General features: G+C 27.7%; 1 protein-coding gene across 1 annotated transcript; it reads left to right on the forward strand.

Moving 5' to 3' along the window:
• Positions 1–477: 477 nt before the first annotated feature.
• LOC111621919 (cytochrome P450 3A11-like) lies at positions 478–12,113 on the forward strand (the record flags this gene model as incomplete). Its single annotated transcript, XM_023364169.1, has 10 exons — positions 478–582; positions 4,365–4,481; positions 4,589–4,677; positions 8,002–8,144; positions 8,221–8,336; positions 8,534–8,698; positions 10,623–10,711; positions 10,788–10,931; positions 11,001–11,163; positions 11,236–12,113. Coding segments are annotated over 10 exons (1,227 nt in total), but the record flags the coding sequence as incomplete, so codon positions are not given.
• Between the last annotated feature and the right edge of the window lie 1,014 nt (positions 12,114–13,127).

Here is a 13,127-nt window from a genome sequence, read left to right on the forward strand (position 1 = left end):
AATTGCTCTAAATATAGATATAATAATAATATAAAAATTATGAATTATAGTTATTAAAATGATATATATATATAAATTTAAAACAATAATGCAAACTTAAATAAAACTAAATCATTATATTTACATGAGTTAATTATCATATAAATAAGACTTATTGTATTTAGTATTAATATAAATATGACTTTATTATACTTGTAATATGACTTAAACTAAAAATACTACAAATATAAAATATAAATTATGACATTTAGAAATATATATTTAAAAATATAGACTACTACTTTAATGCAGTAATCTTTTTTTCAAAATTTAGTTATATTTTATAAAACTTTACCACACAATCACATGTTTATCTTGAGTTTCTTTCTTTTTTAATATGTATCTTTTTATTAAATATACTTTTTCGTGCTTTAGATCATATCTTATTTAATAAAATAAAATATTTTTTATTTTTTAAAGATAACATTCTGATATAAATATTCCAGAATTTATGAAGGTTCTACTCCGGTTTTAATGATTGCAGAACCTGAATTATTGAAGGATATACTGTTGAAGGATTTTTACGTTTTCTCCAATCAAAGGGTAAGAACAAACAAACAATTTTGTATTAATAATTTTTTATATAAATTTATTAAGATTATTCTTGTTACTTTCATTCGAAATGCTTGTAAACTCAAGTAATATACACTCTAAGTCTCTACTTCTTTCTTTATAAAATTTTCAATACACAGATTTTCAAGACAACTTTTAGATGTAAATTTATTTGTATTTTTTAAATAAAAATAGTTTGATATGATTTTTAGGACAAAAATAATAAAATAAAATGCAATAAAATATATAATACGTCCCAATTTTAGATAATAATAATTATTTTTCTCTGTATTTCCTTTTGGAAAGATTTAATAATAGATATACAATGTTTAATTTGTTTAAGCATCATTTTAAATAGAAATCTTAATTTTGTTTCTAAATTTAAAATATTTTTTAAGACAGATTCTCTTTAAAACATATTTAGATATTTTACAAATTATTTCTAAAAATATCCTTGATTCGGAGTACTTTGTAATATAACTTTGTGAATTAACTATATTCATCTAATATTAATGATTCTAAAGATTTGATTTCCTCGACTAGGAATTGCATCGGTTGACTGATTGTCTAATTAACTGACTGCCTCAATTAAGGTAATCAGTTAAAAAAATGCATCGTAAATATGATATTTTGATATTTTTTTATCGGTAAAATTAGTAAAAATAGACGTCTAATAAATTTTTCAAGCTAAATATTTATTTATAAATTAAAGGCATAGAAGCGTCAAATGTTTTTATTTACAGCAGTGCTAAGGCTTTCGGTTGTCGGGCCAAATTGAGTCGTAGGTAGCCGAGTCATACCCATTTGTAATCGAATAGAGAAAACTACTGAACACTAAGAGTTGGTTGAGGGTTCGAGTCTGACTAATGGGATGTCCTCATGAAGTTTTTTATGTTTTATTAACGTATCTAAAGAAAACATAAAGCTTAGTTTTCGGTAAAAAATGGTACTTCCACTTAGTATATCTCCCACGTATTTCGTTGCTTTCTCCCATTAATCCTATAGTCTTAAGCGAGCCACAGATATTCCATGTATACTAAAAGTAGGCCTATTTCTATCATTTATAAGTAATGTTCGCGGGCCAGATTAACGTGTTCCGAGAGTCATACTATTTTAACCTGTGATTTAAACCTATAAAAGTTTATTTTAAATTGTTACTTTACAGTTCTTTATAATTTTTAAAGTGTCGTTTTACAGTACTAGGCTAGACATTACGGCAATTTGTTTCTTTACCCGTAATGCTTAAAGCACAATAGCCATTTTAGTTGATAAAATGAAATATATTTATTTGAATGTGAGCAATCTTATTGATCATAAAATCAAGTAATGGTATTAAGGACAGAGCCTTGGTATCGAATAAGGAGATAAGTCGTTTGAATATATTAACATAATTAATATTTAAAACATTCTGTACCTTCCTGGAAAACTTCAGACCAGAATCAACCTTGTTGGTGGAGGGTAAACCCAAGACCAATTATCAGTGTTCAGTGGAGTTACCCACTCGTCCATTGATAGGTCTACTTACTTTTGAATTAGTTCTAAATATATTCATAAAAAAATCTGAAGAGTAGTATCTTGTTACGTGATATTTGCACGTTTTAAGAAATAGTTTAACGAGGGAAATTAAACAGAAATTTGAGAAAAAAAACCTTGATATTAAAAGAATTTGAATAAACAACTAAAATAAACTGGTTATATTGTATAATATTAAGGAAATAATATATTCGATAAAGACTAGAAATCGGAAAATAAAGAATAAATTTAAAATAGAATTTATAGAGAAATTCACAGAATTCGGAGAACTAAATAAACCGGAACAATTTATATATATACGTATTACAAATCAAAAATATTTCGAAGCAGAATACGTAAGTGAATACTGTACAAGTTTCTAAGAAAAACAGAATTAAGGAAACGTATGATCTAAATAGACGTATTAAAGCGAACGAATGAAATTTCTTCAAAAAGTTGATAATGTACTGTACTTACAGGGCTTTAAATTGGTTTTTTTATTGATATTCTTATTTATCTATCGAAATAATAATTAGACTTTCTTAAGTTATAGCTTTTTCAAAAAAAACATATTAACAAGGTTGAATTTTTTCTTAAGTTCATCGGTTTACGCAAGACTAAATTAATGTATTAATTATCCTTAAGCAATTTTATCACGTGATAAAATTGCTCAAGGGTGTTGTATTTATCAATTCCGCAAGGTATTAATTTGTGGAAAATCTATTCTTTAAGGAAAATGCATGTACTCTAAATGAACCACAGAAGAAAAGTTTTTATATATTTATTAATTGCATAAACTTTTATAAATTTACAATTAAAAAAGAAAAAAATTAGAAGTACCTACACAATAAAGCAATTTTTTAGATTATATAAATAATTTCAAAGGGAATTTTCTAAAATAAGGAAGAAAAATAGAATTTTTCTGTTAACTTTAAATAAAAATTCCCTCCACAATTATTCAGATGACAGGTAGAACTGTCCCAAATATCTTACTTTAATCTGTATCTAGATTCAGGTTAAACTGATTCAAGTTAGCAATTAATATTCAATATAAATAAGCTTTAAAGTACACTAATTATACAAATTCATTTTAATAATTAATTTTTAATTTTTAAAAGTTTTGATTTATTTATTCTTAACTTACGAACAAATCAAAGTAGAAGAATAAAACCAAAACAGACTGTTACATTATACATCTGAACCAGAAATTTATTTCAAACAGGTTTCTGTATATAATTGCTACTTATAATATTAGCCAAAGGGTATATTAATATTTTTTTTTCGTGGAACTGATTAATATAAACACCAATTTATTGTAAACAACGTATGCAACACTTCTAACAATTAATTTTATTGAACGTTTTAAGTATTGGAGTCAGTCTTTTAATAACCTATTCATAACCTATGAAATTATTTATGTATTATTTATACCTACTGAAATATTCCGTACTCTTCCTAATTATTTATACCCTGCTGAAATATTCAATAGGGTATAAATTTATTAAAAAGTTCAAGAAATTATTAAAATATTATGTAATCAAGCAACTTCTTTGTAGACTATTAATTACATTATTATTGGAAAGGTTGTTTAGTAAGTTTTTTTTTCAAAACCTTTATCTTTTTCCTCTAGCTGATATCCTTAATTATTATTTTATTTGTGTTTTATACACTTATATTACACTTTAAAGTCATATTCAATGTTTCAGTAAATATAATTAAATCATTATACTTAATTAGTTAAATAGGTAATTACAAAATAATTTTGTAATTATCTATATAAGAGATTAAATTACACTATTATTATTTTTCAGCATTTTTAAATAAGCATTTAAATTATTACTTATATGTACTAATTATATTAGTAATGCGCCTATTAATTGGCACCCCTATCATACACTCATCAATAAACATATCATGTATATAAATATATTTAGCATAGTTATTATAAATTTATTTAATGGAATTTTCTCATTCATTTAGCAAAAATATAATTTAATATGAAATATATATAATACAGTATTTAAGAATTAAAAGCTCGAGTAATCTGTCTGTTCATCAAAAGCTCTTCATTTATCTTCTTTAATTTTATAAACATTATTTCCTATTATTTATTTCTAAAATACTTAATTTCATTATTATTAGCTATCTAGGTACTAAAATTTATATAAATAGTTATAAAAATCCTAAATTATATGATTTTTAGTGTCTAGATGTCCTAACTTCAATCGTTATATTTAAGAAAAAAATTAATTTTTGTCTAGAAATTAAAATTTGGGGATCCAATTTTGGATAAACGACTTTATGTGCAGAATGGAAAAAAATGGAGGAATCTACGAAATATCATGAGGCCAGCTTTTACTTCGTGTAAATTAAAATCGGTACAACATTTTTAATATTTTCTAAAATACAAAGTAAATTAACATTTTTTTGTTATTTATATAATACATTTTTATAATTGATGAATTAATTTGTAATCGTTATTTAGATTTCAAAATTAATAGAAGAATGTACAGAAACTCTGGTAGATAATTTAATAGAAGAAGCGAAACGAAAGAAAGAAGTTGATATTAATCAGTGAGTATGCTAAATTCAATTATAACGTATTTATTTATTAAATGACAACTAAAAAACGTTTCAATTAATTAATATGTAATGAAAAGTAAATTGGGTTTCTTATGTTATTAAAAATGTTATTGTTATATTATTTTGCTGTATAGTTATAGAATATCTTATTCACTGTACTGTACTGTACATATTATACACTATATCAGATTCTAAATATATTAATTAAAAAATAAAACAATTATAATATTAAAAAATAATACACAAAATACTTTTAAAGAAGCATTTAATATGAAAGTTAAAAGTTTCTAATGAAATTTATACACATTAAGTAATTATTAAATAATTTTAATGTGTAATTTAATATATTTAACAATACATTAAAATTTTTAGGGCATATTTTAATTATAATTACAGTAATGACTGTATTAATGATTACTTCATCTGCAATACGGTAATGAATGTATGAAAGGTTTTCGTTCTTTTCGCAAGCTGTAAGGATACACGGAAATTACTTACATGAGGAAAGATTTCATATAATGGATTACGCATTTTGAATCAAAAAACAATAAAGAATATTTTTATTTAAAATTTTCCTTTGAACACAATTGATAATTTTATCGCATTTAGAAAACATTACAGTAGAGCCTCGATTATCCGACTCAACTGTGGACTGGGGTTGGTCGGATAACTGAAAAGTATGAAAAATACATTATTAGTATAGTATATTAGTATATCCCATGTAATTAGTATATTAGTATATCGCTATTAACCTACTTCGCGTTGAATTTTCATCGATGTTAAGCCTAACAAAAATTTTTTAAAATAATAATCGTCGCTATTGTATCGTTAAAAATTAGAAAATTAAGCCTCCTTTAAATACTGGCTCCCTTTCATGGTCGAATGAATGTTGCCAGATAAAACACGTAAAAATAATATTAAAGTAGCCAAGACATAGCCAAATATTGTAGCGCCACATCACTAGCGGACATTTGAAATTTGCCGACTAGAACGGTCGGTTAATCGGGGGTCGGATAATCGAGGCTCTACTGTACAGTACCTACAATTTGTTTAAAATGAATCCTGTCTGATCTTAAAATTTCTAACTAATAATAGTTGATCAGTTAATAATAAGTTGATCAATTAACTTTAATTTTTGTGATCAACTCAGTAAATATTTGCTTTGCAAACACATATACACATGCGCTCATACAATTCTCTTTACATAAGAATATTGAACTGAATTAATGAATGGAGACATATACTAGAGATTCTATTAATCACCCAAATTAATTATTATAAGACAGACACATTTAACCAAATTATGAATTTTGTGTTCCTGATACGAGTATACACAGTGAAACTCCTACTTTGCATTTACCAATGATTCAGAACAAAAGTGATTTTATGAAGAATGGTCACTTTGGAGGGGTTTCACTCAGTAAAACTCCTACTTTGCGACCACTCTTGCCATGCAAAGACGGCAGAGGCACGGTACCCTTCGGCTCTAACTTCATTTCTGCACCTGCCCGTCCCAACGACCCAATCGGAAACGACCTGCCAATATTTTTATTTGGGGAAGGTTTTTCTATATTCTCTCCTATACCACAGTAATGTGTCCTTGCAAAGAAAATAAATAAATCTACTTTTAAAAATAGGGTCTCGGACTCCTTATAAGGGTCTGGGCCTCTTACTACAACAACGCCTTACTCCTCTCGTCAAGGTCACCAATGGTTCTGAGCAAAAGCTATCTTTATGGGATGGTCTCTTAAAGGGGTTTCACTGTGTTTATTACTGTATAGCCTTATTTATTGATTTTAGACATATTGTGCATGCAGTGCTGGATTAAGCCTCTAAAGCGAGTCAGACTCTGATTATAATACACATTATGCACATAAGTGCTACCTCATATTGTACAGGCTTATGCCAGCCTTGGAAAGAAACCATATTGTTTTTTTACTACTATTTTGTATGTTCGACTTAAGGCCAATTTCACTCACTATTAAAGTTGTCAGATATTTGTGGATAAAACGAGAGACAAATAAGTTCTCCTGAAAGATACTGGGATGTTTAAATTTCAGATCATGCAATAAATTGTATATTTACTCTGCCAGTGATACAAATACGTTTAAAATCCTCCTGTCTCAAGGCAGAAGAAATCCGAGACAATCCCCTAGAACCGAGCATCTGGCAATTCTGCTCACAACGGAATTCAGAAAGGAAATTCGATCGTGTGTTTTTCTGTATATACATTTTCCGAAATTAGTTAAAATGCTAAAATAAGTACAGTATATCTTAAATATAATGTTACTAATTCTTTTTGAGTTTAAATTCCAAAAGACACTGTCTTGCAAACTAGAGGGAATTTGTAAAAGTGCACAATTGCCTTTTATTTTAACATAAACCTCTCATTTAGCACAGAAATGTTAGAGTAACGTCAGAGACACTTTATCGAGATTCTAGGAAATTTACGAAATTTTCTGTAATTTGAAAGGCAGTAATTGCCTGCAATCGTGCATGGCAAAATGTATAGTGTATTCCATGCAATTCAACTGTATTTTCAAGGAAATAAATTATTTTAATAAAGCAATAGAAAATATTTCTCAATGTTATCTCATAATTTATCATAAAAGTATGAAACAATATCTGCAACTAAAAAATTCTAATTACACCTCAGGTATCGTTTTTTTTTTTTTTTTTAAATCGCCGACAACGCAAATTTTATATTTTATCACATCGTTTTCACACGTACAGTACTTTTTACATTTCTTTTTACCGACAAATAATGAAATATTGATTAATGTTTAGAAGAAAAAATATATATATATTTAATATTTAATAGAGTTTAAATCTAAAAAATACGCATCACAATTAAAAAGCTAAGACTGTAATATTAAAATTAATCCCAAGAAATATGAGTCTGAATATGATCTTGAACATTTATCCTTTATTATTGTGTAAAGTGGGTAGATACGTACTTAAATAAATATATTGTGAATTTTTCGAAAAAATTAAATTAGCTATAACTACTCGCAAAAATAAAATAATCTTGTATAAATAAATTTCAATTTAATATACTTGTTTTTTTTAACATACAACTATACAACTATCTCAACTTCACCTGATATTGGAAAGCATTCTTATCCAATGATACTAGCGACTTATTAAGTCCGTAATTTGCAATCAACGATCGCTTCAAAAAATTGAAAAAATAATAGTATAAAATATTGTAAAAATTCTTACAGTAGAATTAATACAAACATAATTCTCTACGAGCGAGAATACTTAGATTTTTTTAATGTTCTGTTCAAGGATTGGTTATATTTGTAATTTCAGAAGTTTAAGTGCATTTACCATCGACGTAATAGCAAGATGTGCATTTGGTCTGAAAATAGATTCAAAAAAAGATCCAAATAATCGATTTGTAAAAGCAGCAAATGAACTAATGGAACCTATCCCGTGGAGAAATGTAATAAAAAGTATGAGTTTAAATTAATACTTTTTAATGGTATAAATATTTTTCAAATAAATATTTAAAATTAATTTACTTTTTAGATTGTTTTCCTGAAATAGCAAAATTTTTTCAATTATCATACTTTGAGCCATCTTTAATTTTATATTTCAAAAGCGTTATTATAGACGAAATTAATAAAAGAAACAAATTAGTAAACGTAAGTATATTTATAACNATTCAGATGACAGGTAGAACTGTCCCAAATATCTTACTTTAATCTGTATCTAGATTCAGGTTAAACTGATTCAAGTTAGCAATTAATATTCAATATAAATAAGCTTTAAAGTACACTAATTATACAAATTCATTTTAATAATTAATTTTTATATTTTAATATGAGTATAAATTTCTTAAATAGGACTAGAACTGGATGATATTGTTGCACAATGTATAAATTTCTTCATTGCTGGTTATTTTGCAACGTCAGCCACTCTTGCATTTACAATTCATCAGTTAGCTGTGAAACCGCACATACAGGAAAGAATTATTAAAGAACAAGAATTTATTTTAAAGAATGAGGTAAAAAAAATAATGAATCTACAAATAAGGATAAATTTAGTACTGAAAAACCAATGAATCTTTATTAGAAAGGTCAACGTACTGAAAAACCAATGAATCTTTATTAGAAAGGTCAACAGGTAAATTCCGCCTGTTTTAGTACAGCTTCTGTCAGATAATGTAGCTCTATGAAAGAGATGTAAAGCTACAGTTTTCTTTGATTGATATATTGGCATAAAAACCTCAGGACAGCTAGTAGTCGCATAGCAAAAGGCTATTTTCTACAGCATATCATAAATTTCCTTGTGGGATAAAGGCAAGGCTTCTCTTATTTGTTATGATACAGATTTCATTTATCTTCACTACTTTCATTCTTCCCATTATTGAACTCTTTTAGGACACTTCCAAAAACATCTTCCAAATTAACATATTCAGTGGTCATAAATAACATCACGATCACAATCAATAAACCGTTTAATATCCTCATTTTAGTACAACACTTCAGAGTTAAGAAGTTTACTTCATCAAATTCAGTTGCCCTCTTCTTTCAGTCCATATCTTCAGACTCAATTTGAAACCTATCCAGATACGGTTTTCTTACTAACTCAGCTCCTCAGCTGTTCGCCTCTTGCTGTGACTTTCTAAAAAGTGGAACAGTTCACATTACTGCTGAAGATTTAGCTCTTTGTACCTTTCTTTGCCATTCTAAAAGTTAATTGTATTCAGTGAGTGAGTTAATGAAAAAAGAAAGAAAATTAATCTCGCCTTCTAATTAAACATTCGTACAAAAAACTTAACAATCAACAAAGAACACATGAAGCAAGTTTACTAAATAAAACCAAACTACGAAACACTGACAAGGAAACCTCGATAGTGACCCGACATGATCTCTATCATAATAGAAATTTTTAAATTTGCCTCCAATGCTGCTCTAAAAATTGCACCATGATGGCGCGTTGCTAGTGGTGTTTTCAATTTATGATACAGACTATTTAAAGTTTTTCAAACTACTGTTTCTTATACTCAAATTAAAATTTCAAAAGATTATACGAAATTTAGTTTAAACCTTTACCTACAAAGTACAATGATTTCAAATATTTTATATTTGCAATGCAATCGCTATAAATTGAATTACATTCTTTAAAATGGCTTTGTCTTTATTTTCTTTTTAAATGTTCACTTTACCCAGCATGAATTCTTACCTTGGGACATGGCCAAAGTGGTCAATGGTCACAATAGACAAGTGGTCCCTGTACGCAGATATATCTCCGTTGCAAAAATATATTATTTTGCAGGAACTAGCTGAAAGTGAACAGGTTTCACTGTATTATTATTTTTAAAAATTTATTTATTATTGTTTATTAAAAGCAAATGAAAACATAGTCTATTATATGTTCTATTTAATTTAACTAAAACCTGACATACACAAGTATCTATGTCCAAAGCAGGATTCGAACCCGTGATCCAGCGAAGTAGAAACAACATACTGTGTTAGCATATTCCTCCACCGGATCAGCAATAACATATTGCGGTGTTTAAATTAAAACATATAACAAGAGGAATTAAAATTTAAAATTCTTAATTTCTGATAGATTTGAGAAACGAGATTAAAAAAGAAAAAAATCATTAGAGAAGTTTTATATCAAATCATATAGTAGATTAGTAGATACTTATGAATGATGATGATGATGATAATTGAAATTTCAGTAATTTTTTAAAACCTTACATATAATTGTATTTTATTGCTTGGAATTTATTAATTAATTAATAATTTACACACCCTAAATTAATGCTTGTTTCCTTTAATTGTTGCTTTGACATAAAAGAAAATATGTATTTCTCATATAAATTGAAGTTTCTGATAGTCGAATATTTGTTATCTGTAAAGAAGATTAATTTTTTAATCATTTTGAAATACAAAACTTTTTAAATTTATAATTTTCAGGGAGATTTAAACTACGATACACTCAATGAAATGAGATACTTAGAAGCAGTGATCCACGAAACTTTGCGATATTATTCACCAGCGATAAGGTATTTAAAAGGCTAAATTATTATTTACGAACGGAATCCTAAAAGGACATTTAATAAATTATTATTTTGTTATCAGATTGGAGCGTACAACAACGGAAGAGTACCGATTAGGTAACACTGGAGTCACTTTGCCAAAGAGAACTATTGTTGCTGTTCCCGTATACGCCATCAGTCATGATCCAAAATACTTTCAATTTCCAGATAAATATAATCCAGAAAGGTAAGTTCTTTACAGGTAAATACAATTTATGAGATATTTTGAACAAAAACACTAAAGTCTTTCCTTTAGGTTTTTTGGCGAAAATAGAAAATGCATTCAACCTTTTACTTACATGCCATTCGGAGCTGGACCTAGGAATTGTATAGGAATGAAATTTGCATTTATGGAAATCAAATTAGCATTGGCAAAAATTTTATATTACGTGAAGTTTAGACCTGGAAGTAGAACGAAAGTAAGAGAGATTTTAAATATTTTCATATTTAAAAACTTCAGGAATTATGTAAAATTTGAAAATTTTCTACAGCATGAAGTAGATTTCCTTCCTGGAAGAGGTTTTAACAGACCGCGAGAAGTTATTTTAAAAGTCGAAATACAAAAGGAAAAGTGTAGAAATTTGTAGGAAGAAGATATAAACTATATTTTAAATACCGCTCTTATTATCACTTATATACAATATGATAACGTCTCTCTAAGAAGAGAATGTTAACACATTTTATAAAATTTAAATTATTCTGAAGAAAAATAAACCAGAATAAATTTATATTCAGAATATTTTAAATTATAATTCTGAATATACGTTTGTTAAATAAAAAAAATAAGATGATGTAAAATGTTTAGCAAATTATTTTTATAAAAAGTAAATTAATAAATTTTGAAATTATGTACCATAAACATATGTTTATAGTATATATCTATGATGGCCAAACTGTGGCTCTTTTAGACCTTAACTGCGGTTTCCGTATACTTATATAATTTTTCTTATTAAGGTTAAAAATTGCGGCAGATTTTCTTACATATGTTTAGAGCAAATGAGATTTAACAAATTCAAACGCGCATCGTCCTATAAAAAGTAAACTCAGGTAAATTCAAGTTTTTACTTGTTTACGCTAAACTACTTGTTGGGACTAGGATCGGAATAAAATTAAAGCTTAACCGCACGGCCATCTTGCCGTCTAACCATGATGGGCTTTTAAAACGCCATCTTAGTCACTACAGGATGGAGAGAGTAAAATAAAGAAGAAAGCTTTCTTTGACGTAATTGTATTCAATTTTTATTAATGATTATATTTGAATCACGTATTCCAAGAAAGATCCAACTCCACAAGTTTCTTTTTGGAAAATAAAACTTTTTACAATCTAAGAATTAGACTAATTACTTAAACATTTAAAAAAAATATACATTTTCATATTTATGATCGGCCTATTTGTGTTTTCTGCTCATAATTATAAATTGTAAATAATTTGTTCTAAATTATTAGCTAGAAGTGGAATAGTTATCGGACAATGAAAGAAATAAAGAATAACGACTTAATATGTCGTGATTTGTTTAAAAAATAATAAACGTTTTGAAATTGCATATTCTCCACAGAACGAAAATCTATTTAGTGTAAATGTGCATATAAGTTTTTAGCTTTTATGTTAGGCTTTCCTCAACTCTCGAAGTAGTTCTAAAATAGTTAAAGTGACCAGTAATTGTAGAGATTGTGTTCTGATTTCAAATATGTACTAAATTTTAAAATTGTACTAATTAAAAAAAATGTCCAGTAAGTTTTCCCTAGCAAACATAATAACAATCTACCTATAATTGGCTGTGAGTGAAAGGAAGTTTTCGTCTTCAATCCTATCTTTCCTCTAACTATCCTAAATATTCTTCCCAAAATACGGGCTAATGTTATCCAAACAATATTATGGTCGCGTATGTCATGTGAGTAATGAATTTATAGTTAATGCAAACAGTAATTTTTTAGGCTATTTACTTAGGCATGTTACAGAATGTTCAAATAATAATAATAACTCTCCCGTGGACACCACCTGATCGTGGTGGGAGAGCCCAGTAATTTTACTGAACCATAGAGCAATGCAGGCTGGAGCACGAGCTCCTGGTAGGAACACCCATGCCAGTAAGGTCTATGGGGAGAAATGAAGCTAAGAGTGACCACACCCACATTCCGTGGAGATAATTATCATGGTAGTAACCAGATCAAAGTGTGATACCAGCTCGGACGTCGCCCGGTTTAACAAGGTCCGCGTTCGTGGGTTAGGCAGAGGCTCACGTTCGAAAAATACGCCTCATTCTCCCTTGGTTACTGGTGGCGAAAGCAGCGCTGGCCCAAGTATGGCTACTGCAATGCCCTCAACAGATGTGAGGAATCAACCTAGCCTTGGTGTTTCTGTGGCAATGCATCCACAGACCAC

Source organism: Centruroides sculpturatus, unplaced genomic scaffold (assembly GCF_000671375.1).
Source record: "Centruroides sculpturatus isolate CEXI.00-Female unplaced genomic scaffold, Cexi_2.0 scaffold31, whole genome shotgun sequence".
NCBI lineage: Eukaryota > Metazoa > Arthropoda > Arachnida > Scorpiones > Buthidae > Centruroides > Centruroides sculpturatus.